Below are 26,532 nucleotides of genomic sequence, written 5' to 3' on the forward strand. Positions count from 1 at the left end.
ATTAAGCATTGAGGGTGACCCTCTCAATCAGGACAGGCTAAGTATAGTTCTGCTGACCTTTACTCATACAATAAGGGTAACATTCCATGACCCCCACATTCAATACTAAAGTGATTTTTAACCGAACAGCAGCCAAAACTGATCACTTGGACAACACAAGCTCTGTCTGCTGGATACCTAGGTACAGTAGGTGAGTTAATGTAAATACAGTTTAGTCCTAAAGCCTTCCCTCCCTCCCCTGGCTCATCACCAGCTGTCAGGGAAGAGCTCATTCAGACCTTGCTTACAAATCATAATTTGAAATGATAGGTTGGCCAACATTGCTGAAACGAATCTGCAAGCATTGTCAGAAAAAACAACAGCTGTGTGAAGACAAGAAACTAGTCTTTGTTCATACTTTTCAAACCTATGACACTTTTCCAGGTACAAGTATTTTATCATACACTGTATATGCTTTTAAAGTGTGTATTAATGTTTCAATTACAATTTCCAACCAAAGACTCAATTGGTAACACTGCATGTGACTAGTTGAACACTGGAGGGGGAGGTGTTGGGGAAATTCAGGGAGGTGTAGGGAAATCCCTGCCTGCCAAGGGCATGGGCAACAGGTTTGTATAATTTTTGGTGGTGCCCAGAATGGGTCCAGGCAGAACTGTCCCATCCATAGGACGGACCGGGGCAACTGCCCTGGGCCCTGTGCTTTGGGGGCCCCATGTTTCAAGGGGATGTGGGGTCCAGGGTGGCCTGGAAGGGTTAGCGGAGAGGCCTGGGGCTAGCAGCAGCAAGCAACCTGGCCCCAGCCCGTCCTGCTGGCTCCCAGCATTACTTGGGGGAGGAGGCAGAAGCCGGAAAGAAGCGGGGCAGGGGCTTGGGGGAAGGGGTGGAATGGGGGTGGAGGGGGCTGGGGCGGGTCGCTCACTGCTGCTGTCGCCAGGCCCCCTGCTAGTCCCCCAGACTGTCCTGGACCCCACATCCCATCTGTACTCTGGATGGGATGGCTTTGATTAAATATAAGCCCAAACGTTGGTGGAGCTAGGCCCATGTTCCTGAATATCAGTGGAGCCTGGGAAGGCTGGCTATATTTTATGTAGATGAGAAAACATAATATACAGATGAGGGACCCTGCAATCTCCTCATCCCTGGCCCCCAGATCTGACAGCGAGCTCCTTCAACGGGACCGGGGCCTGCTGCAGGGCCGCTCCAGGTTCAGCATGGCACGGGAAAGCCGAGATCCCTCAACTCCCAGGCACGCTCGAGACACCCGGCCCGAAGGCTGAGCCAGCGCTCTCCCCCCGCAGGGGGCGCTGCGCCGCCAGCTCAGCCCAGAGCAGCGCCCCGCCCGCGGGGAGCCGCCAGTTCCGCCAATCAGGCTGTTCGCGCGGAGAGGCGGGGCCTGTGGCGCGGCCCCACCCCGGCCGCAGTGTCCCTGCTGCGGCTCCGTCCGTAGCCGGGTGGTTGTTGTGACTGAGGGGCGCGGGCGGGTGAGTGTCTGCGGGCGTGGCCCTAGCGCGGCTCCCGAGCGCCCAGGGTTGTGAGCGCTGTGTCCCTGGACGTGCCGGGGTCTGGGACCGGTGGGGGCCTTGTCCCTGGGCGTCATCGGACTGTTGGGGGCTGGAACTGATGGGAAGGGGCCCTGGGCGGGAGTGGATGGATCAGGGGCTGGGGGCGGAATGGGTGTCCTTGGGCGGGAGTGGGCTTGTCGGGGGGGGAGCTGGTGGTGGGCGGGAGTGGGCGTGTCGGGGGTGGATTGGGGCTGGTGTCTATGTGGAGTGTCCTTGGGCAGGAGTAGGCCTGTTGGAGCTGGTGTGGGGGGCCCTGGGTGGGAGTGGGTGGGTTGGAGGGGCTGGGGTTGGTGGTGTGTGGGGTAGTCGGGAGGGAGCAGGGGCCCTGATGGAAAGTGGGTGTTCCTAGACTAAAAGCCCATGGGTTCCCTCACAATAAAAGCATTGAGACAGGTGAGTTAACTTTGCACCCAGCTGAAGCCTAGGGTAGCTCAGCAGGGAGCCTGTTCCGGCTGGGAACAGGAGAACCACGGTAGATTATTCAGGGTGATGGGGATTAAGTGCCCACTGTGCTGGGCGTATGGATGCTTGCCTGGGGGCTAGGACAGATGTATCAGCAACTAGTGCAAGCAGCCCATGGGCCTTGGAACCCAAGTCCGTCTTCTGCAGTCAGTGTTGCTGTGCTGCAAGCCCAAAGAGATGGCTCTAGTATGCATGTGGTAGTACCTCTGGGGTTCCCCCTTTCACTTCAGGCATTCATTCACTTTGTTCTGCATGAAAGGTGTGTTGTATCTTCCCTCAGTGTGCAGCAATGATCTTTAGGTAAAGCATGAATTTTCTGACAGATTAACTAAATCTCAGTTTATTTGTGAAAACTAATTAAAAGTGGGCTTTTTAAGTACTTTCTCCAGCATTTGACCTGTTATTCCTCTCCTCTTGCTAACAAAGGGCTGGCTTTCTGTATAGTTGAAACTTGTTGCCAGCATTCCTCAAATGTATGCTGAGGCCTGGTCTACACCTAAAAGTTACGTCAAACTAGCTACATGGCTCAGGGCTGTGAAAAATTTTGCGCTGGCACTCTAGGTTGACCTAACCACTGTAGTCACAGCCAGGTCAATGGGTGAACACCTCTCCACAGGTGGATCTGCTACAGCAGTGTGTCTCAAGCTTTTTGTGCTGGTGACCCTGCCCCCCTCCCCCCCAAAAATTGACCCTCTCCTTTAAATATCATTAAGTAAATTATGATTAATACTTAGGGCTGGCAAGCAGGGCCCTGCAAAGCTAAGTTACATGGTTCAGCCCCAGGCAGAGCTCAGGCTTTGGCATGGGCCCCAAGTGTGGGCCACCCAGCCCATGGGTCAGTGTCAATGCTTCCGTGTCCAGTGCTGGCTTTGCCCCTAGAGATTGTCACATGTGCCTTCTGTGGGGTCCCACTCTTTAGTTTCTGCCCTGGTCCCCAGCAAGTTTTACTCCAGCCCTGCTTGCGACCCCTTTAAAACTGTCCTGCAATCCCCAGGTTGAGAGAAACTGCCCTGCAGGGACAGAAAAACCCCTTTAGTCATTGTAATAAGTGTCTACAGAGCTACAGTGGCATAGCAGCTGTTCCAGTGTAGTGCTTATAATGTAGACGTACGCTTAAAAGATTAGGTTGTAAGGTAATCAAAGTTTGTCTTTATATCTTGCCCGTTATATTACAATTTTCCCTTCCTTGAAATGGCTGTCAGTTCATATAACTTACAAAGGACAGAAATTACTTATACCCTTAGTAAAAATGGCTGCAATTTAACTGGTGTTGGGGCCTTTGTTTCCAAGAGCACTGAAGCTACAGGCTGTCGTCAAGAGAAGTGGCCTCCATTTCCCTAAAGCCATTGGCAGTTTTGGAGCTTGAGAGCCAGTGTGTGATACAAGCCACTGGAATGTAGATTAGAGTGACTTTTTGCTATAGCACCTGGTTTTAAGACTATTTTCTTACTGTATGAAAAGATAAACATGTTTTAAGAGGGAACTGGAAAAAAGGAATGCTGTCCTCCTGTGGCCCATAAGAAGCCCTAACAGTATTGAGCAAAACCTTAATTGCAGCCTTCTCATTCCCCATAAATACAGAATGCATAGTATTGCAACCCTGAAAGTTTGCTGCTGTTGCGGTGTGTGTACTGCAGGCTTTGCTGTAACCTGTGAGGGAGGTGAGTGTGTTATTTGGAGTCAGTAGGAAGTTCAGTGTGGTGTAGAGCCTGTTGCTTTCTCTGGAAGTGGTGCTACATGGGTAGTTTGGTCCAGATGATAGCTGTTCCATAATTTGCTTTTTAGGGTTTGCAATAGAGGGGATATTATGTATATCAAGTCTTAGTTCCTTTTAAACACAAGATTTTGTTTATGGCTATTATAGTGGCAATAGGGGCAGTAAAGTGGGCTGATCTCAGAACTGCCTGCTCTGATCATCTAGCTGATTAAACTGTAAAAGCAGCAAAGAGTCCTGTGGCACCTTATAGACTAACAGACATTTTGGAGCATGAGCTTTCGTGGGTGAATACCCTCTTCATCAGATGCGTGTAGTGGAAATTTCCAGGGGCAGGTATATATATGCAAGCAAGAAGCAGGCTAAAGATAACGAGGTTAGTTCAATCAGGGAGGATGAGGCCCCCTTCTAGCAGCTGAGATGTGACAACCAAGGGAGGAGAAACTGGTTTTGTAGTTGGCAAGCCATTCACAGTCTTTGTTTAATCCTGAGCTGATGGTGTCAAATTTGCAGATGAACTGAAGCTCAGCAGTTTCTCTTTGGAGTCTGGTCCTGAAGTTTTTAAACTGGTCTCATGAAGTGAGGGACAAAATAGAGGTAAGACACGCTGATCGTTCCTCACGCGCTGGAGGTCCTCACACTGGAAGAGGGGGGGTATAGTAGTGAGGGGGGCTGTGGTAAGGACACACTTGTGTGGGCATTATTATACTTTATCTCGTAAAACAGCTTAAAAATTTACTGTCTTGTGAATGCTGTTGCGTACTGAACAGATGTCTCCACTAGTCACTGATTTCTTTCCTGAGAATTTACAGATTTTACAGAACTTGTTTGTGTCCTGTGTGCACTATGACCTTTTAGATGCCTTCGCTGAACTTCATCTTCTCTTGTGCTGCTATTTCTGTTTGGCCTTTATGGCAAACCTCACTGTTTTTCCTAGTATATGCTAACCAAAGTCAACATGTGCCTTTGGTAGATTGCTACAAACCACTCCGTCTCCTCTCCCAGATAGTTATCAAATATCTTGGACCTCACCAGCTCTGGCACTAATCCATAAGTACCCAGCTTCTAGTCTTCCCATACTGAGAATTGGTCCTCTATCCCCATGCTTTGCTTCCTTTTGCATTAAGCAGTTGTTAAATTCATTGCAGTGGCAGCGCTTCACCTTTCACACTGTTGCTGTCATTTTTCCTTATAACACTTGTTGGGGACTCTGTAAAAATTCTTTAGAAAATCCAAAGTGCTATAAATTGGTGCCTGTTCTGCTGTGGTCTTTTTGTTGTTGTTTTAAAGCTGTTTTAAAGTGTTCTGGCAGGTTAAAATAAATACAGTTTTGAGAAGAGTAAACCAAGTTCCTTATGATATAATACACCCAAGGTGTTGTATTGACCTGCCCTTACCTGGTTTTCACAGCTATTTTTTCTGAAGCTAAAGTCAAGTGTCATGCTTGTTGACAGTTCCCAAGCAACTTTTAAAACTGCACATGCAGCATAGCAACTAGCTTTAAGGGTAAATCATAGAACTGTAGAACTGGAAGGGATCTTGATATGTCTAGTCCAGTCCCCTGCACTGAGGCAGGCCTCAGTATTATCTTCTGGACCATCCCTGACAGATGTCTAACCTCTTCTTATAAAAACCCACCGGCAGATATTTCACAACTTCCCTAGGCAATTTGTTCCAGTGCTGAACTACCCTGATAGTTAGGAAGTTTTTCCTAATGTCCAACCTAAACCTCCCTTGTTGCAATTTAAGCCCATTGCTTTTTTCCCTATACTCAGTGGCTAAGGAGAACAAATTATCACTATCCTTTTAATGACAACCTTTTATGTACTTGAAGACTGTTATCATGTTCTCCCTCAGTCTTTTCTTCTCCAGACTAAACAAACCCAGTTTTTTCAATCTCTCTTCATAGGTCATGTTTTCTAGACCATTGATCATTATTGGTGCTTTCCTCTGGCCTTTCTCCAGTTTGTCCACATCTTCCTTGAAGTATGGTGCCCAGAACTGGACACAACACTCTAGTTGAGGCCTTATCAGCGCAGAGTGGAGTGGAAGAATTATTTCTTGTGTTTTGTTTACAACACTCCTACTAATACTGCTGTCACGGATCCACAGGGCTGGTGCTATGCCCTAGCTTTGGGACACTCTGTGGGGCAGGCGTGGGCAAACTACGGTCCGCCAGCCGTTTTAAGCTGGCTCTTGAAGTCTGGGGCTTTCCCCGCTCGGCACTCCAGCCGAGGAGTTGGGGGGCCACTCCATGTGGCTCTGGGAAGCCGCAGCATGGCCCCCCTTCAGTGCTCCAGCCAGAGAGCAGGGTTGAGGACCATTCCACGTGGCTCCCGGAAGCAGCTGCATGACCCCATTCTGGCACTCCAGCTGGGGCGCAGGGTCAGGGGATGCTCCACACGGCTCCCGGAAGCTGCAGCATGGCCCTGCTCCAGTGCTCCAATGGGAGCTGCAGGGATGGTGCTTGCAGATGGGGAAGTGTGCAGAGCTGTCTTGCTGTGTCTTCGTGTAGGAGCCGGAGAAGGGACATGCTGCTGCTTCCGGGAGCTGCTTGAGGTAAGCGCCGCCCAGAGCCTGCCCCTCTGAGCCTCTCCCAATGCCCCAACCCCCTGTCCCCTCTTCCACCCTGTGAACCCCTATGCGCCTTGAGCACCATCCTGTACCCAAACTCTCATCCCCAGCCCCACCCCAGAGCCCACAACTCCAGCTGGAGCCTGAACCCCTTCCTGTACCCCAACCTCCTGCCCCAGCCCTGATCCCCCTCCTGCCCTCCGAACCCCTCTATCCCAGCCCAGAGCACCCTCCTATACCCCAAACTCCTCATCCTCCGCTCCACCCCAGAGCCCACACCCCCAGATGGAGCTCTCCCTGCCCCCTGCACCCCACTCTGCAGCTCAGAGCCCCCTCCCGCATTCTGAAGTCCTCATTTCTGGCCTCACCCAGAGTCTGTACCCCCAACTAGAGCCCTCACCCTCTCCCACATTCCAACCCTAATTTTCTGAGCATTCATGGCTCGCCATATAATTTCTATTCCCCAATGTGGCCCTTGGGCCAAAACATTTGACCACCGCTGCATTAGGAGGAACCTCTTCAGTGTGCCGGACCCCCTTGGACCTCACTCATCCTACATAGGATTGAACTCTTTGGATTGGACTGAACTTCTGGTGCTCCAGCACTCCTGCCTCAACCCGTGAGCTCTGTTCAGCTAGTTCACATGAGATGGACCCTGGCAGAGATTTGTACACTCTTTAGAGATTAATGTGCCTCTCCAAACATTTACAGTGACATTTCAACACCATTGTCAAAACAATCAGGTTTATTAGCCAACTGGAACCCAGCTTAGGAAGTCCTTATAGTAGCCCAGAGAACTGAAAGTTAAAGCATAGCCCAAGTCCATTCTGATTAGTCAGAGCCCAGACAAGCTGTCTCTCTCTCTGTCTGATCTCCTTGGTCAGTTCCCAGGTGAGAGTGAACTCCTTCCAGCAGCCAGGTCCTATTCTCTATCCCCCCCCCCCCCCCCCCCCACACACACACAAAACTTTTTTTCCTACTGAGAGGTGGGGAAATCTATCTCCCTCTGGGTTGTTGGTTGCTGGATGGTGATGTCCTGGTGACTAATTTGCCATTGTTTTCTTGGCCAGGCTTTTCCCAATGACTCGTTTAGTCTCAGACTGGTAGGCAACATTCATACTGTACCTGAGTCACTTAGCCTTCTTGAGAGCAAACAGTCCTTTCCCACCCACTGGGTATCACTACTATGTATAGGAGAAACTGATGCACACACAGATTCATAAAAATTACAGAAAATTCTCACATCCTCACAACATCTCAGAATGATTATCGATTTTTTTTTGCTACAATATTACACTGTTGACTCCTGTTTAATCTGTGATGTGCTATAACCACCCCATTCTTCTCTTCAGTACTTCTTCCTAGGCAGTCATTTACCATTTTGTATTTGTGCAGTTGATTATTCCTTCTGAAGTGGAGTATTTTGCGTTTGTCCTAATTGGATTTCAATCTGTTAAATTCAGACTTTCTCCAGGTTGTCAAGATTGTGAATTCTGTGTGGTGTATTGCTTTCATTCTTGGCCAGCTCTCAGATGAAAGCTATTCTGGGGGTTTAGTACATCTTAACTTTGAGTTGTTCCCATCATTTTGTTTTTCATTACACTCCACTGGAGAGTTGAGAGAGTGCCCCACCATCACTACAGTCCAGGGCAACTGTGCAGTAGGGATTGCTCCATTGCACTGGTGGAATTGGAAGAAATCCTGTGTTTTCTTTACAGTCTCTTGTTTCTCTCTTTGTTGCCTGTTGGCCTAGCAGTCCCAATTTACCTCCTACCAGTGGGTTTCCTGCGGTACTTAAATTGTTGGCTTGGGTCTCCGTTTTTCCTCTGAGTTGCTCTAGTCTCCACCCTGCACTTTGCTTGGTGCTGTTTCCACTGGGTGCAGACACTTGCTTTGCACTGCCTGCTCCTTTTCTTCAGAGCAGGGAACACAATAAAGTTGATCAGACAGCTGTTCTCCAAAGGACTTGTGGGAGGACTGTGGTGATTTTCAGTAGAGTGCTTGCTCACAAACAGTAGATGCCAGCTGTGTTCTAGCTCACAAGTGTTCTGCAACTGACATGTCTGCTGTCCTTGGTAGCAGCCTTTAAACAACATGAGTGATGTCGAGAGAACCGTGCTTTCTGCCGGTGATCTGCTCAGGGTGAGAACTTGGGTACCTAGGGATGGCTCTGAGGTAGTACTCTGTTCCCAATATTACTAGAACTCAATAAGAAATATTCAGGCTAATGCTAGGTTTTCACCTTGAAAACTACTTCACCAGTAGCTCATTTGCTTCTAGCCAAATTAGTTGCTGTCCATGTAAAAACCCCTTGGGTGCTCAGTGGCTTCTCTGCTTTGTAAGCAATGTGGTTCTGCTTTTGTCTGGTTCAGGGCTCTCTCTGCCTTCTGCCGTCACTGACCAAGGCAGTTCCCTCTTGTACAAACTGTCAAACAGAAGAATGAGGTGTCATTCTATTCCTGTCTCTGTGGGCATGTGGGGTATTGTCAGGATGAGTGTGAGGACTGCTAGGTTGGTATTTGTACCACGTGGCTGTCCCTGGGCCCCTTCTCTAATGAGGCATGTCTATGCTGGGCACTGATGTACTGCTCTTGCCCAGTTTCTGTGCAGTGGCTCTAGGTGTGGGGCAGCCTAAACTCTTTGATGGCTGTAGAGCCCATGGGGGTTGAGGGCACTGTCTGGTGCATGCAGGCGCTGAGTCGTATGACCTGGGTCAGGTGCTGGGTATGGCTGAATTACAATGTGTTGTGATTGCCCTGTCTCCCACTCCCCTAGGCTTCAGGTGAGAGTGGGGCTGGCAACCTGCTCCAGTTAACTTCCCTGGTTGGGTGGCAAGCTCTTCGGGCAGGGACCCTGTTAATTGTCTGACATCATCATGTACACATTGAGTGCCATGTTGGGTACTTCTAAAGCCAGGGAAACCTAAGTGACATTCTGTACTTGCCTTTGATTCATAATGATGGGCAAGAGCTAAGGGAGGGACCTTTCTCACCAACAAGTCTCCTTGCTCCTAATGACAGACTGGTGTGCCTTCCTGTTTCAGCTTTGGCCTCTGTGGTGGTTCACACAGCCGTGAAGAATGACGTCGAAAGGTGCTGGGACTGCCTTTTCCCGGAGGAACTACAGGCTGAGCATTGAGTCTGAGAAGCCCAAGGTCACAGGTACGTGCCCTTGCATAGTGTGTAAATGTGGGGTGAGGCTGTCACACCTTTTTCCTAGGCTGAGTTCTTCGCAAGAGCCAGTTTGCAGTGTCTAGTTGACACTGAGGATTTTCCCCACTTCCACCCTTTAGTGCTGCCATACCACTGCCACCTCCCCAGTGTGACGAATAGTTGCAGTTTGCACTGGGGCATCTTACCCCACTTTTGGACAGGGACAAGTTGGGCAAAACTCCAGGGCAAACAAGACCTAAACCCTTCCTAAGAGCCCAGAGGGGTTTTGTCTTTCTGGGGGAGGGGGGGAAGGGCTTTTCACTGCTCTAAGGGCTTCTCCTTCTTGTCTCTGTACCACAGTGGTTTTCCTCTGCGTGCAAATCCTATACCTTTGGGTGAAGTAGAGTGTAAGGGTTTGTCTGTATGGCAAGTTAAAGTGTGATAAGCTGGGCTGTGAATGTACCATAGCAAAGGAGGTGCAGTTGATATTTCTGGGGTGATCTTCCTGACTTCCCGTTGCTTATCTTTTGCTGTTCACTACAGGGATAGTGAACAGCAAGCTGCTCAATGACTATCTCCACCGCATCTTCCCCAGTGCTGATGAGATCCAGCCTGCAGCTGCTTACAGGTACTGGTTGCCTTCTAACTCTTACCTGGAGAGTGAAGCTGCACCTGCCTTCCTCCGGACATGTCGGACTGGGAGATCCTTTCCAGAGTCAGTCAGTAACAAAGCCTCTCTGTGATGCTCGCATTGGGGAAAAACAAGCCAGTGGAAGTGCATTGTGTTGCAGAAGTCTCTTCTTTAATGGCTTCTCACAGTTAGACTTCCAGTGCCTGACTTATAGAATTGTGCACATGTAATTGCAGGCCTAACTTACTTGGAGATATACAGTAAATGTAGTGATTGTACATACTTAGGACCAGCTGTGCATCTTCCTGATCAATCATGCACACGCTTGTCCAGTTTGCTTATGCAGTGGCAAGTGCTGCAGAAATGTTGTGTAAGCTTTTGTGAAAATTGGGCAGTCAGTGCCCTGTAAACTAGACACAATGCTACTATTGTCATGTGTAATGCAGTGACACTTCCTATGACAGTAATATCCCTTATGTTGTTTCAGTCTTGGGAGCACTGTACGGTGACCTCTTTATTACTGAAACAACAAGGAGTCTGGTAGCACCTTAAAGACTAACAGACTTATTTGGGCATAAGCTTTCGTGGGTAAAAAACCCACTTGTTCAGATGCATGGAGTGAAAATTACAGATACAAATATAAATATATATTGGTACATGAAGAGAAGGGAGTTATCTTATAAGTGGAGAACCAATGTTGAAGGCCAATTTAGTCAGGGTGGATGTGGTCCACTCACAATAATTGAAGAGGAGGTGTCAATACGAAGAGAGGGAAATTGCTTTTATAGTAAGCACGCCACTCCCAGTCCCTATTCAAGTCCAAATTGATGGTGTAAGTTTGCAAATGAATTGTCCGGTTTGGCCAATGTACATGGCAGAGGGGCATTGCTGGCACATGACAGCATATATCACATTAGTCGATGTGCAGGTGAATGAGCCTCTGATGATGTGGTTGGTGTTGTTGTGTCCTATGATGGTGTCACTGGAGTAAATATGGAGGCAGAGAAGGCAATGGGGTTTGTTACAGGGATTTGTTCCTGGGCTAGTGTTTCTGTGATGTGGTGTGTAGTTGCTGGTGAGTATTTGCTTCAGGTGGCGGAGGCTATCTAATTGAGGATTGGCCTGCCTCCCAAGGCCTGTGAGAGTGGGGATCATTTTCCAGGTTAGGTTGCAGAATGTTGATGATGCACTGGAGAGGTTTTAGCTGGGGGCTGTATGTGATAGCCAGTGGTGCTGTTATTTTCCTTGTTGGACCTGTCCTGTAGTAGGTGACATGTACATTGGCCAAACCAGACAGTCCCTACATAAAAGGATAAATGGACACAAATCAGACATCAGGAATGGTAACATACAAAAGCCAGTCGGAGAAAACTTCAATCTCCGTGGACACTCAACAACAGATTTAAAAGCAGCCATTGTTCAACAAAAAAAAAAAACTTAAAAAACAGACTTCAAAGAGAAACTGCAGAGCTACAATTCATTTGCAAACTTACACCTTCAATTTGGGCTGGAACAGGGACTAGGAGTGGCTGGCTCACTACAAAATCAATTTTCCTTCTCTTCGTATTGACACTTCATCAGTTATTGGGAGTGGACCACGTCCACTCTGACTAAATTGACGTTCAATATTGGCTTTCCACTTGTAAGGTAACTCTCTTCTTTTCATGTGCCTGTAATTTTCACTCTATGAATCTGAAGAAGTGGGGTTTTTTTTACCCATGAAAGCTTATGTCCAAATAAGTCTGTTAGTCTTTAAGGTGCTATCAGACTTCTTGTTGTTTTTGTGGATACAGACTAACACGGCTACCCCTCTGATACTTGGTATCTTTATTAGGTGTTATCTGAAGGAAATTGCTTATGCAGGGCAAAAGTAAAGCTAGAGACCAAGCTGTGGCATTGAAATTCTTTTTATGCTTTCAACTCTGCTTCACATTCTGTGGGTCAGAATCCTGGGGCCTCTTGTTGCGTAACTCGTGTTCAGCTTTGCCACTGGAAGTCCTGTAGGTGGGTACAGTTGCAGTTGGAATGGTGTGGAGCCCCTCTGGTGAAATGTTCCTCTTTCTGTCTGGCTGTGTTTAAAAGGCGCTGGGGGTCACATTCCTCCCACTATGCTTAGATTCTGAGCTCACATCTGATCTGTCATCACCTCTAAAAATAACACTGGGCCCTCTTGGCTGTTGGTAAGTTGAGGTTATGGGGGGAGGAGGGAGGACTGTCTCATGTTACTTTGCCACAAACTTTCCAGCCAGCATGCCTTGGAATATTCCATTTGCACCAGCGTGTCAGTTTTCAGAACTCCAATTCTTTTGTTTGATGACTGGAGCCTTAAGGACATAGGGACTGACGACCAGGAAAGGGTGATTGGTCCAACAAACTGGCTTCTGTTTGGTTTTTTCCTCTCTGTTTCCCTGGACTTGAGCTGAGAAGTAGAAGGCTGTTGCCTGATCCCAGTACATTACCATCTCAACTCAGGTGCAGACAAACAGAGCTCTTGGCTAATAGAACTTGCCATATTGAAGCAGTCGTCCTAGGCCGCTGTGCTCTCTGGTAGTGGTCTGTACTGTGCTTGGGTGGAGCTCCCTTTAAACATTCACACAGCTATCTCATTATCCTCCTTCAAAGCCCTCCTGAAAACTCTCCTGTCCTGAGATGCCTACAAAATCTGGACAGCGGTTAGATTGCAGGTGTGCCAAGACCAGTTCCTGTCATGCTGCCCAATACTGTCTCATTGTTTCCTTGAGTGCCCCCATCTGTCTACATTGTCTCTTGTTTTATATTTAGATTGTCAGCTCTCTGGGCCAGGGACTGTCCTTTTGCTTTGTTTGTACAGCACCTAACACAACATGGTCCTGGTCCATGAATGGGGCTTTAGGCACTGTGGTAATGCAGTTGTCCTGTTTCACAGTACTCCCCAAGGGATTGCTTCTGACCTCAGCTGATAGCACCCAAGACTTGAGGGCCTTGGATAATTTAGCTTATCTCTCTGCAAACACTGTTCCTCTTCACATGTCTCAGCCTTTGATCCTAGCATGCCTGCCTGCCTCAAATTCCTTCCGTTAATATGTAACACAGATAAGTGGAACTTCTTACTATGAGCTTTACTATAAATAGCAGCAAAGGACAATGCCGGGGACAGTCAGGCATCTCTGTCTTACAAGCCACCAAGGTCTGAACTCATTAAACCTTGGTCACACACTGAGTTTTGAAGGTTTCAGAGTAGCAGCCGTGTTAGTCTGTATCCGCAAAAAGAACAGGAGTATTTGTGGCACCTTAGAGACTAACAAATTTATTTCAGCATGAAAGCTCATGCTGAAATAAATTTGTTAGTCTCTAAGGTGCCGCAAGTACTCCTGTTCTTTTTGAGTTTTGAAGGGAACTCTTCTTCATTCTCAGGAAGTCACTGACATTCCAGAACCTGCAGGAGCACCTTGACAAATTGCTGGCAGAGGACAGTGGTGCAGAGGACAGTCGAGGTAGGAGATACTGGGTGTCTGGTCCTCTTGGAGCTTCCTCGTGTGCCTTATTGGGAGAAGAATCAGTCTCATGGGAGACTGATTCCTAAATGAGTTTGGTTCTTGCTTCCCTATGTTCTGATTCATCATCTCTTTAACTCCTGGATTCTAAGCACTTGTGGGCTAACCCTGCAATAGATCAGTTCTTAGTTGTAACAACCATGTTTCCAGATGGATAGTGGGGTGCTTGCTCCAAAGAATGGACAAACTCATGCAGCGAACTCTTGTTTGGGCAGATGTGTTGGAGAATCTACTAGCAATGATATAGCAAGCTCTTGCTGCCGAGATTTCATACTGCAGATAGCTGGAGTGTCCCAGTTCTTCAGTGGAATATGCATGCTTGTTGATAGTCTCTGTGGCTTATTCTTCTGATGCATTCCCCTATCGTTGTTGAATTTCCTCAGCCCCATGCTTTTACCTGCTATAATCTGAGGCATTTGTTCTTCCCCCTAGTCATTAAAGCACAGCCCATAAGAGGTGATGCTTTGCCTCTTATGTATCTAGTCATGAGCTTATATCTACTGTGTGAGTGTCTTGCTGCACTAGATGGGAATGTTTAGTCTAATGTTTGGCTGGGGGTTTAGCTTTGATGGCCTCCAGACTATTTGAAGCCCACTGAAACTTTTGGGGTAAATTTTCCAGGTGCTATATGAGACTGGGCATGTGACTTGGGTGCTGCATGGTTAAAACATCATGCATTGCTTTGAGAACTTCTGTTTAAATTCCACCCTGATCCTGCTGCCTCCTGGAAGGGCTGATAATCTGATGTGTTAACTCTGTTCTACTGCTTCTCCTCAGCTGCAGAATCCAGGTGTTCTTTTCTAGTCTATACCATGGCGTCCATGAAATTCTTGTACTACAAGTGCCATGTGGCTTTCTCTGCTGCTCTGACCGGCTTTCATGCAACTCTCATTTCAGATCAGGTATTAGAGGGGCGACTTGGTCCCTCTACTGTGGTGTTGGACCACACCAGTGGTTTTGAGGGACTCCTCCTGGTTGATGATGACCTACTTGGGGTGAGTGTGACAAGGAGCCCAGTGTGTGTGGAATGGCCCTTGGGGATTTAGAGGTCTGTCTTCAGGCGTGTGTTGTCCTCTTGCAATATGTTCTTCAAAGCAAATCCCCCTGCCGCCATTTTGGTGTGGTGTTAAATGATGCTCTGGGAGGCTGTAATACTCCTGAGTGAAACAGATTCTCCAAGAGGAGGAGTTCTAGCAGTACCTTCAAACTGCATTTCAGGCAAGCTGCTCCTGCTCTGGTATTATTGCATAGTCTTTTGTCCAGAGATTTAAGATTCTGAGGTGGTTCTCAATTGTTTTTCAAAATCACCTCGAGGTTGCATTGCACTTAGCCTGTATTCTGTGACACCCAGGCGCTGCAGGTTAAGTCAGTGAAAGAGCAAACAAAAATCAAGGGCAGCATGCAGGGCCGTTGGGTAACCAGAGGTCTCTGGTCAGCAGGGGCCAGGCAGTTCTCGCATCCTTCCCTTCGCGAGCCTGTTGTCCATTCTCACTCCCTGGTTCACTTCCAGCACCCATTCTCTCTACTCCTGCCATGGTGCTATGGGAGCCCCCAACACTGCACTGACTTGTTCTCTCCTTCTCCACTTGCTCTACCTCATTGGCCAAACAGCCCTGCTTCCTGCTATCCACTGAACCCACTGCTCCCCATTGAGCCCTGCTGTCTCCACTTACTGCAGCCTTTTCTCCCCCAGCACACTCACTGAAAGAGCAGACTGGCCCAGTCTGCTGGGATCTAGCAGATTCTCCACCTGCCCCTCACTGCCCCCTTACATCCCTTACCCCATGCTTACACCTCTGTCTCAATCTCTCATTGTTATTCCTCGATCCTCCTTGCTTTGCCCGCCACCACCCCATCTCTATCCTCCCCTTGATCTAGAGCGTGTTGTCAGACTGATGTGTGTGTAAATTGCCTGTCACTCCCTGAACCCCTATCTCCTTGTCTACCCTGAAATCAGGAGCACCTTAAGAGCACGGGTTGTCATTTCTCAGTGTCCGGAAAGAACCCGGTGGGAACCCTAGTAAATACTCACTAGTCCTTGTCTCCAGGCTGGATATACTGAACCTGTGACTTCATCCTAGCTTCACATGGCTTATCTAGGATCCAGACATTTTTCCCGCTCCTCTTGTACTCTCAGCAGCACCTGCAGCAAGCTATATTTACTTGGCAGCTGCTGCTGGGCCCTCATGCTGCTTCTGAGCTCCTACTAAGCTCCTAATGTATTTGCAAACACCATGCCTTACGGAATGTATCCAATCCAGGTAACTCCAGACTGTTTGCTGCTGAAGATCCTGGGAATTGATATGCGTCCTTTGATAGCAACTGTCTCCCTGACTTATGATGGAAAAGTCTCCTTTGTGACTTGGGCTGCATGCAATGAGAAGTGCCAGTGGTGGGGCCTGGGCTGGGGGAAATCTGTGGGCCTGCCTCAGCTGTACAAATCTCCCTTGTTTGTTCCTTGGTTCAGGTGATTGGCCACAGCAACTTTGGCTCCATCAGGGCCACGACCTGCGTATATAAAGGTAAGTGCAGTGAGTGGATGATGTGGCTAGAGAGCCTGCCATGGCAGAAGGGAGTCGCAGGTTACCCAGCTGAAGAGGCAAGGATGTTTGTGATACCCTGCAGCCTCATCAGGCCTTTAAAACCCCAGTCCTTCCACTTGGTCTGTGGGGATGGAAGGGAGGGAAGGCATTGTCTGATACCAAATGGGAGGAGTTGGCAGAGGGGGTTGGGCTTGACATTAAGATCCCCTGGATATCACATCCTCTCCTGCAGTGGCAGTGTAGCTGCCTGCTCCTCTGTTGCACTGAGTTCTTAGCCTGTGCGTCTGGCCCTGTCACTCTGCTCTTCTCCTCCCTCTTCCAGGCAAATGGATCTACGAGGTGCTCATCTCCTCCCAAGGGCTCATGCAGATTGGCTGGTGCACTCTCAACTGCAGGTTTAATCAGGAGGTACTGTAACTGCATAGCTCTGCAGCTTGTTCCTGGCCTACATGCCGAGGTGGAGGGTGTGTTCTGTTGTCTTGGTGCACTAAAGCTGCTTCCCAGCACATGTGTACACTGTAAATGTCACATCTTCATAAAATAATAAAGACCTAATAAAAGCTGTTTCTGCTGCATTTGCAGACTAGAGTACATTGCACGTGTCCTCCAAATCCCTCGTGTGTTATGTGCTCACGCTGGATACACAACTAGGGACAGCAAATGCTGCATCTCAGGATACATAAGGCTCCTTGCTGCTCTCTCCTCTGGCACCGTTAGCATGATATACAGGGCTGATGGGAACAGTGGTGGCATCTGGGCCTCAGCATGGTTCTTGCAACAGATGCTACATGGCTTCTCAGGCTAGCATAAGCAAAGCCTGGTAAGCTCTTGCCAGGCATTTGGGGACGGTTTGTTTCACTTGGAGTTGGCCTGCTGATTTCAGTTGTCCTGGAATGTTGATGTGTGATTGGCAAGGCAGGGGGATGGGGAGCAGCTGGTGTGTCTCACTGTCTAGAGTGTTTGGTGTGTGGTTTGCTCCTGTTCTTTTGTTTGGGTTGAAGGTCAGTGGGGTGGTGGTCTGTAAAAAGTCATAGGAAGTGGGGAGTGCAAGTGCCGCTGGGTAACAGGATCTTTGCAGGTGCTGTGGGGAGTGCAGAGAGCAGTCTGCTGCTGCCCTGGGAGGATCACAGGTGATGCTCTGTTAGACCACAGATCTGGGGCTGTGTATGTGTGTCAATTACTAGAATTATGGTCCAATGCTCTCCTCCTTCCTCAGCAGAGTGCGCATGCTGCTGAGCGCCAGAGAGCCCATTTTCTCTGCCCTGTGGCTTTGCTTCCATTGTAGTGGCTGCCCCTCTGGGTGTGAGGTGCTTGGGCTGGGCTCCTTGCACCCAGACAGCTTGACTCTACTCTTGGCCTCCTCTCTATGCAGGAGGGGGTTGGAGACACTCCGGATTCGTATGCATATGATGGAAACAGGGTGCGCAAGTGGAACGTCACCACCACCAACTATGGTAAAGTAAGTGCCTGCGCTCAGTGGCTGCCAAGAGGGAGCTCCCCTTTGCTCTTGGGCCTCCCCCCCAGGTAACAGGTTAGGTTGCTACTGGAGCATTGTGATTGCAGGGTCTAGCATTCCCCAGCTGCAGTGATGAGCTCTGCAGAAGCCTTAATTGGCATTGACAGTGACACGGAGGTGTTGAGAGGAGCAGGCTCTGCAGGCTCTGTGCAGCAGTTAGCAGAGTCCCGAGAGGCAGTGCTGCTCTCAAACCACATTGAACCCCATCACCGTCTTTGTGAATGCTGGCAGGGGAAGAGAAGAGCTAGCAGAGCCATGTTCCCTTTAAAAGGGAAGGAAGGGGCCAGCTCCAGGTGAGCTCAGGGATGCAGGCAGCCTGATAATCACTGACCTATGCTCCTGGTAGCACATTGCATCCTTACAGCACCTACGTATTCAGACCTAGCTGCTTGGCTATCTAGTTCAGTTCACTGAGCAGCTGCTGACGGGAATGAACCTCAGCTTGGCGCTGTTACTGCTCTTGGGAGGGCACCATTTGGTTTGCTTCTTGTTAAACAATGCTGCTGCCCTGTGGCTAATTCTGCTGGGTTTGTGGGTCTAACACAGCCACAGTCCTACACATAAACCTAGTGATGGCCAACAAGGAGAGCATCTGAGTGTTGTGTGCACAACTGTGCAGAGGTGGCTGACAATGCTGCATGAGCTTCTGTGGGAAGGAGAAGTCCTGTGCTTTCCTCACTAGACTTGGCCAAAAAAGGGTTATTAGAAAACAACCCAAATTGCTCTCTTTGCAAAATGAAATCTTCCCTGTGAAAACTTCCAATTTCTGTCAGGAAAGTCAGAATAAATGCTCCTGGCTGTGCCTGCCTGCAAGGCTCAGTCTTAGAGAGACAATGATTCTATGATTCTAAGGTGGGTGAGATCATATCTCTTATTGACCCAATTTCTGTTGGGAACTGAGACAGGCTTCTCAGGTCTGTGAAAAGTACTCAAGTGCCACAGCTAAATAGGAGGTGGAACAGATTATTGAAGCAGGTAACACATTTCAAGGGACCGTTCAAGATGAAGTGGCCCGTTAACAGCCCTCCATTCGTAGGGAGGAAAGGAAGGGCATGGGGAGCAGCTGGGGGAGGTTGTTAGTGGATTATTGTAATAAACTATAAATCCAGTATCTCGGTTCAGTTCATGATTTTTAGAGCCTAGCAAAGTTATGAATTTAAGCTCCCAGGCTTGTCTTTTGAGGGAATTGTGCAGGCTTCTTTGAGGATGAGGACTGAGAGATTGGATATAGAGTGATCACTTTGGGGAAAGTGTTCACCCACAGGTGCTTGGGTATGTTTTGTCTTTGGAAGGCTCTTGTCAGCTTCGCTTTCTGCAAGAGAAATTGACACAAGCTTTTCTGGGGGGCTGCTGAGACACAGTGCCTGGTCCCACACCAGATCTGGGAGGCAGAGCCTCCTGCTGTACAGACTACCCTGAGGCGAAGGACCCCAGTTTTCCATGGTATCTGACTCTTGGGCAACCTGGCATTGCCAGAGCTTCCAGGGCCCCTGCTGTGGAGCAGGGACTCTAACTGGGGGGTGGCTCCAGGGGCCCTGGAAGCTCCTGAGAACCTTGGATTGATCCCAGACTTACAGGGTTTCCCAAACTGCCTGCTGAGAAACCAGGAGCATGGAAGCCCTGACGCTCTCTTGGGATCTGTGACAGCACTGCCATGTGGACTGCCCTAGGCCAGGGACCCCCAGGGCTTCCAGACTTATGGGCAGCGGGCTCCCTAAACTGACGCTAGTGTTTGTTTTGGAAACATGTCAGTGTTACTGAAATGAATTTGGTGTGTGTGTGTGGGGGGATTTCTGGTTCATGGGACACTGACACAAATTTTGATTCATTCCTTTTTGTAATGAAACCAAATTGTAAAAACGCAAAATTTCCCATAAATCAGAAATCCCATGTTTTGGCCAGTTTTTCTCTTCCCAGTCCAAGAGTCTGGGATAGGTATCTGGTTGTGCTCTGGTTTGGGAATATCCAATGGGAAGCTGGTCGAACACCTGGATAAGCCTCTAAACCTTTTTCTTCTCTTTTTTGCAGTCCTGGGCGGCAGGAGACATCGTCAGCTGTCTGATAGACCTGGATGAGGGGACCATTGATTTCTGCCTGTAAGCATCTTTTCAGGGCTCCCTGCTGCATTGACTAGCCCTGCTTAGTATAAATATTCCTCTTTCCTCTATTCTCAGCAGATGCTGCCAGGCCTTGGTTGAGCTCCTCCTGGCAACCGCCAGGAATATTGTACTCGCATGGCTGAACCCTTGGCCAAAGTAGCAGCTTGGTAGGGTACTTACCCTTTCTCCCTGGCTCCTAATAGTCATGGAATCCAAATGGTTTACTTCTGCGCATGACTTAAAGGGTCTGTCTCTGATGCAGAGCTAACGCAGGGGAATGTTGCTTGGGTTAACCTAGTCCAGATGTGAGCAGCCACACTGCAAAGACCTTGTCAAGTTATTGGGTGCACACCTAAGTTCCCTCTAAGCTGTGCAGTCGCACAGCAGCCTGTTAAGCATGGTGCAGGCGCTCGGGCTGTGGCAGGGAGAGATGCCTTTTCCCCAGTCCTGGGCCTGCTGTTGCTAGGGTAGAGGCGCTCCTCTCCACTGACCTTGGCCCCGGGCCTGCTGCGGCCGGGGGAGAGGTGCCCCTCCTCACTGGCCCCAACCCAGCCCAGCCCCGTGCCTGCTGCAGCTGGTGGAGAAGTGCCTATTCTCCTCAGCCCAGGTGCTGCTGCGGGGAGAGAGAGCTGGGGGAAGTCCTCTTTCCCTGCTGTAGCCCTGGGGCAGCCTGTCCTTCACCCCAAACCCTTCATTCCTGGCCCCACCCCAGAGCCTGCAACCCCAGCTGGAGCCCCCACACTCTGAACCCCTTGGCCCCACCCCTATCGCGTGAATTTTGTGACACATCACCTCCATATTGGTGCACGAAACAAAATTTGTTCCGCACGTGTGTGTGGGGGAAAAATTAGAGGGAACACTGGTCCACACTGATGCTGCACTCCTCCGAGTGTGTTGCTAGGACTACTAGGGGCGTATCCCATGTTCTTAGCACTGCAGTAAGCTGAGATCCTCTGATGGTTTTGCAGTGAGTCATGGGAGAACTTGTCTGTCCTGGGCACATGAGGAATTGTGGGAAGGTATTGGAGTACTATTGGCATGAACCTGCTTCCTTACTGCAAACTGGGTGGGTTACAGGCCCAAGTGAAAGCAGCACCTGGGCTTTAGCCAATAACCCCAGATGAACTAGCTGGTCTGAATTGAAAGCTCTGTCAAATGTAGGTCAGAGGTTTGTGTGTACATGGGAGCCAGGTTAACTTTGTAGTGAAGACAGCTTAAAGGAGTCTAAGGGTTCAGGCTGTGCCCTCAGGAGTGGGGCAGTGCCACTAGGTGTGATGGGGAATCACTCAGGTTCTCAGACCTCTGGATCAGGTGTCTGTGGCGTTGCATGGAGTTCTGCACCATTGCAATATTGCACTTGTGAAAACTCCCCCTGCCCCATTCCATGGACTCCCCTGCAGCAGTAGCTGTCTGAAGGATGCAGAGCTGCTGCAGGCACGCAAAGTGGTGAGCTAATGGGAAGGGCAAGCCTGCGTCAGATCTTGGTTTTAAACTTCTAAAAGGCTGGTACAAAGCTAGAGAACTAGACATAGATGAGTGCTGGAATTTGCTGTTAAAGGGAGCTGCAAAGCAGACTGTGAATGGGGCTTGTTCTTTGCACTGTCTGGTGGCTAAAGAAAGTTTCTGAAGACATTTTCAGGCTCTCTTTTCTGCTTGTGTTTTCCATGAGAAATTCCGTTCGTGTCTAGCCTGGAAGACTCTGGGGCTGGAGAACTAGTAAAATAATAGTGCATAAGGCTGGAGAGTGAAAGTTGAGTGAGAGAGGAAAGGGAGCTCCAGTCAGACGGTGTAATGCTGCTGTAAATTGAACAGCTGTTTATGTTCAGTGACTCTTTGTTAAAGAGTCTATCCCCAGCCCTCTAATTAAAGGTGAGAGTTCCAAATATGGCACCCACACCCTCCAGCCATCCTGCCTGGGGGAGGGGTGGTGGTGGGGGAACCCTGCAAGCTGCCTTTGGGTCTCTTTTGCTACTTTCCAATGGATAATCTCATTTAAAAAAAAAAATCCCTCAAAGGTGACCTTTAAACTCAATCCCAGGCAGCTATGTGACACAGGGTAGATGAGCTCCCCCCTTCTGGGGCATTTAGGGTGTAACAGTCTGTACTCCTGTTCTTGTTGAGTGTGAGGCATCTGTTGGCAGAGTACTCACCCCCCTTTTCTCTGGGGCCAGGGCAAGTTGGGAGTTGCTGGGCTTGGCTCTATAACAGCTGGTTGATTGGCAAAACAGGCCCAGTGGAGTGTGGCAGTATTCTCTCCAGGGAATGGGAATCTCAGGTGTGGAGCAAACTGCTGCTGGGTGCCTGCTAGGGAAGGGGAGTCCAGCAAATGGTGAGTGTTTCTGATGCAAGGCAAGGACTGAATGCAGATGCTTTGTGGAGAAGATGCTCTAAGGCTGCACAATAATACATACTGCAGGTGTGTGAACTGCAGTGTCCACCAAAGTGCTGCACTGTAGCTGTAGTGTGGACGCTGCTGGCATGAACTGCAAAGTGCCTAGTTTGCTCTGTACGCACAAGACTATGTTAATGTAAAATAGAATAATGGAAGCATAGGACTGGAAGGGACTTCTAGAGGTCATCTAGTCCAGTCCCCTGCACTCATGGCAGGACTAAGTTCACGTCAGCAATGTCCAGAGCAGTTACGTTACAGAACTTCAGTGCATGCTGCAGTTTGCACCCCTGTAGTACAGCTCATGGCCCCTCCCTCCTAATTACATTGGCACCAGGGTTTGCTTCCTCCTGCTGTGAACTGGGAGCAGCACCATGGGAACACATTGCTGTTGGACCTGGTGGGCAAAGCACAGAGCACTTTCTGTCCCTGAAAAGTAAAGCCTATAGAGGGGCTGATGTTGAGAATTCAGGGGCGCTGTGGGTGACCAGCATCTGCAGACCAGGCCCTGCTGGAGTCCAGCTAGGCACAGGGCCCCTACTGGGGGGAACGTCCTTCACCCAGGCGTGTCTGTTTTCAGTATTCCTTGCTAAACTGGTTAGCAAAGTGTTACCCTGCAATGCCTGTCCAAGGCCAGGCTCCTGTACATGTGAGCTGTTCTGTGGGCTTAGTGCTGGTGGCATGGCACAAGCAGTCTGCAGCACAATGGGACTGAATTCCATAGCTCTGCTAACATGGTTTGTCTGTGACATCCCTCAAATTCCCACCCCCAGGCCCACAGCCATGGCTCTGGAGAAAATCCTCTTCAACATAACTTGCTTGATTTTGATGCTGGGTTCTTGTTGTGCTTACTGACTGCAGGGGCTTTGGCAGCACCAATTATGCCCAGGCCTGCCAATCTGTATTGGAGAGGGGGCAGCTTGTAGCCAGCATCAGCAGCTCATCTGCAGCTGCCTTGCTCCTCTGGCTGTACTTCCAGCTCCCTGGCTCCAGTTTTACCTCTCTGACCCCTCCCACCATTGCCTGGCACCATAGATCTGTGCAGGGAACATACACTGGGGACCAAGAGGCAGCTGCAGGCAGGTCCTAGCCAGGCAAGGGGACAGGAAACAGCCTGATACAGCACAGGATGAATTCTACAGCTGAAGTTGAATGTTGTGGCTGAGGAGTTGGAGATCTGAGGGGCCCTGACATAGATGTACAGGGCAAATCACACCCACTGACTGTTATCTGTGATGTATTGGATACCATTATTGCTACACATTCCGTTCATGTTTTCAGGGTTACTTCCGCAAAAAGGGCTAGAGACACATTTTCTGAATGAGATTCTGGAGCGCACGTCTGGTATGGATTCGTGGGCCCCTGGTGCTTGGCGGTGATTTCCATATCTGCCAGTGCACATCTTCCCCCTTGTTGTGTGATCACAGTAAATAAGGTCTATTGCCTCCTCCTCCAAACATGGTTTCTGAGTTGGATGAACCACTAACCTCCTCCAGGCTACTTAAACCCCATGGGGGCTCTCTCTTCTTTCAGGAATGGTGTGTCTCTGGGAACAGCTTTCGATAACATCACCAGGGGAGCTGGCATGGCCTACTTCCCCGCTATCAGCCTCTCCTTCAAAGAATCAGTCGCTTTTAACTTCGGCAGCCGCCCACTCCGATATCCTTTCATTGTAAGCCTGAGGGAAGAACAGCCAGCACCTAGACCATGTTGGCTCAGGGGTGCTGAGTGCACACGCCAAACTCCGCAATCCATGAGCCTGCCCTCGCTTGTCCTGTGAAGATGCGCTATTTGCTGCCCCTAGGGCTGGAAGTTAAGCAGGGGTGGCAATATGAAGGGCCTTCTCCTGTACTGGGGGTGTTCCACTTTGCTCTGAAGTGAAGTGGCTGTAATGCTGCCTCAGCTGTAGGCTGACTGGTCTTGAGTGCCAAGACCCCTTCAGTGTATCTTACTCAAAGTGTAGAAGCCCCAAAGGGGCCAGGAGTGTGGGCCCCCTTTGCTACAGGCCCTTCCCATCCTCCACTCCGGGCTGAGGGCCCTCTAATGTATCTCCTGGCCTGGTAAAAGTGCCTCACGTGTTGGTGGGAGGGTTGAGAATGGCAGCCCATAGCTGTGTGGCTCTTGGGCCTGAGGATCCCAGCGGTGATCTCAGTCACTGAGATGCAGAAGGGTCCTAGCAGTACTTCAGTGAGCCTAGTCTGAAGTACTTGTACTTCCTTATGGCCTCTCGGAATGTCTGTTACCTGCTTGGCACGTAGACTTGCAAGCATGGGGTGTCCTCAAGCCTAACCAGAGACTATATGGACTGTATAATACAGCACATGCATGGCAGTCTCCTTGCAGAGCCAGTGGGTCAGGGCTTCTGTTGTGTTCTGGCTAGTAGACTTTTCTTAACACTCCTGCACTTATCCAGTTGAGGGATATCGCCCTCTGCAGAGCCCGCCCAGTGTGGACCTGGTGAAAGCTCACAAGCTGTTGGGCTATCTGAAGAATGTTATTCACATTGGGATAGACGTGTTGGTAAGTTGGCATCATCAGGTTAGTGAGGCTAAGATTCTAGGAAATTTGTGCTGCTGCCTTCCCTCTGCCTGCCGCTTTAAAAGCTGTTAAAACTCTGAGGATACTCCCTACCTTCAGGGGATGTGCTTGTGGGGGCTCAAGTGACTTGGTGACTCCTAAATGCCTATCACTCAATGGTTGCAATAGGTCATCTCTAGCTTGTTAAAATATTTTTTGTTTGCAATGGTGATGTAGCCATGTTGGTCCCAGGACATTAAAGAGACAAGGTGAGTGAGGTCATGTCTCTTCCACCAACAGAAGCTGGTCCAGTAAGAGAGAAGTTTTCGAACTGCACAGAGGAGTTCTTCAGGTCTGGGAAAGGTCCTCAGAGTTGCAGCTAAATACAAGGTGGAACAGATTAAATGTAAGGGGTTAACACACATTGCAAGAAACCACTTTAAACAAAGTGGTCAGTTAATACCTCTGCAGTATCAGAAGCAAGCTCCCCACAGACCAGGACTCTCAAACTCAAAGGCACCAGACTCTGGCAGAACAAAGGATGCAAAACCTACAGACATAGCTCCACCGTTAAGATGATCAGTACCCCCATTACACTTTTTAGGATCCATGGGTCCTACATATGTCTATCACAACCTGTGGTATACTTCATCCCATGCATCAAATGCCCCCATAACACCAATGTGGGCAAACTTGCACAGAAAAATGATAAAAGTCCAAAACACCCTCGGACTTGTGGGGAATGCCTTTCCCAAAGCGATCTCTCCATGTCTGACCTCTCAGTCCTCATCCTTAAAGGAGCAAAGATTCCTGTGGCACCTTATAGACTAACAGACGTATTGGAGCATGAGCTTTTGGGGTGAATACCCACTTCATCGGATGCATGTCAAAGGAAACCTGATAACACCTTCAAAAAATGAGCTTGGGAACATAAATTCATAACTCTGCTGGACTCAGTCTTGGTCTACATGCAAAGTTGGGTCTTCTAAGCTGCCTTGTGTTGACTTAGTTGTGCATGTGTCTACACTTAAGCGTGTGTCCTACTGATGTAAGCACCCTGTTACAGCAACACAGATTCACCACTTTCCTAGGGGGCACTGAGTCATGATCAATTGTATGGAGGTGGCTGCAGCATGAATTGTAGATACTGCGTTATCTTATGTCTACCCTAACAGCCCTCCAGCAGCTGTCTCACAATGCCCGACACTGACCGCTCTGGTCACAATTGTGAACTCCACTGCCCAGGGGTCACAGAGACCGAAAGGCCCCCCACTACCTCTTTAAAGCCCTGTGAATTTTTGAAATGTCTTTTCTTGATTTGGCTTGACGAACACCTCAAGCAGCTCTTTATTGTGTGCAACTGCCCAGCTCACCGTACCAGCTATGTGCTCAAGATACTCTTGCTTGGAGTGGACAGGAGCTATTGCATTCCTGGGCCTGTGGGGAGAAGAGGCTCTGCAGGCACAGCTACGGACCAGTAGTAGGAATCTGGACATCCATGAGCAGATTGTATAGGGGATGCAGGAGAAGGGGTACAACAGGGACCAGCACCATGCTGTGGGAAAGTGTAAGAATCCAACAGGTGTATCAGAAAGCCAGGGAGGCCAACAGTCAATCCATTGCCAAGCTGCAGACCTGCCGCTTTTACAAAGAGACACATGCCATACTCTACGGAGACCCCATCACCAACCCACAGACGATCAGGGATACCTCCAGGGAGCCTGACCCATAGGCCCCTGGCATGAACAGTGAGGAGGTTGAGGAAGAAGAGCATAGGGAATGTGCAACTGGGGGGTCCAGCTATGTCACGAGCCAGGACCTGTTTGAGATTCCACTGCAG

The 26,532-nt window shown here is 49.3% G+C and overlaps 1 protein-coding gene across 7 annotated transcripts in view; it reads left to right on the forward strand.

The window, feature by feature from the left end:
* Positions 1-1,398: 1,398 nt before the first annotated feature.
* Positions 1,399-26,532, forward strand: part of RNF123 (ring finger protein 123) — a 138,996-nt gene continuing 113,862 nt past the window's right edge. For 5 of the 7 annotated variants that reach the window (XM_030570618.1, XM_030570621.1, XM_030570622.1 and 2 more), the window contains exons 1-12: positions 1,399-1,481; positions 4,252-4,335; positions 9,356-9,473; positions 10,008-10,092; positions 13,489-13,568; positions 14,526-14,623; positions 16,096-16,150; positions 16,494-16,579; positions 17,544-17,630; positions 19,716-19,783; positions 23,709-23,834; positions 24,581-24,695. In XM_030570618.1, the coding sequence (XP_030426478.1) occupies positions 9,392-9,473; positions 10,008-10,092; positions 13,489-13,568; positions 14,526-14,623; positions 16,096-16,150; positions 16,494-16,579; positions 17,544-17,630; positions 19,716-19,783; positions 23,709-23,834; positions 24,581-24,695 (882 nt within the window). In that variant the 5' untranslated portion in view covers positions 1,399-1,481; positions 4,252-4,335; positions 9,356-9,391. Of the gene's footprint in view, positions 1,482-1,550; positions 1,572-4,251; positions 4,336-9,355; positions 9,474-10,007; positions 10,093-13,488; positions 13,569-14,525; positions 14,624-16,095; positions 16,151-16,493; positions 16,580-17,543; positions 17,631-19,715; positions 19,784-23,708; positions 23,835-24,580; positions 24,696-26,532 lie in introns of those variants that run through there. The other 2 variants (XM_030570619.1, XM_030570620.1) reach the window with 2 other exon arrangements.

Source organism: Gopherus evgoodei, chromosome 7, assembly GCF_007399415.2.
Source record: "Gopherus evgoodei ecotype Sinaloan lineage chromosome 7, rGopEvg1_v1.p, whole genome shotgun sequence".
Lineage (NCBI taxonomy): Eukaryota > Metazoa > Chordata > Testudines > Testudinidae > Gopherus > Gopherus evgoodei.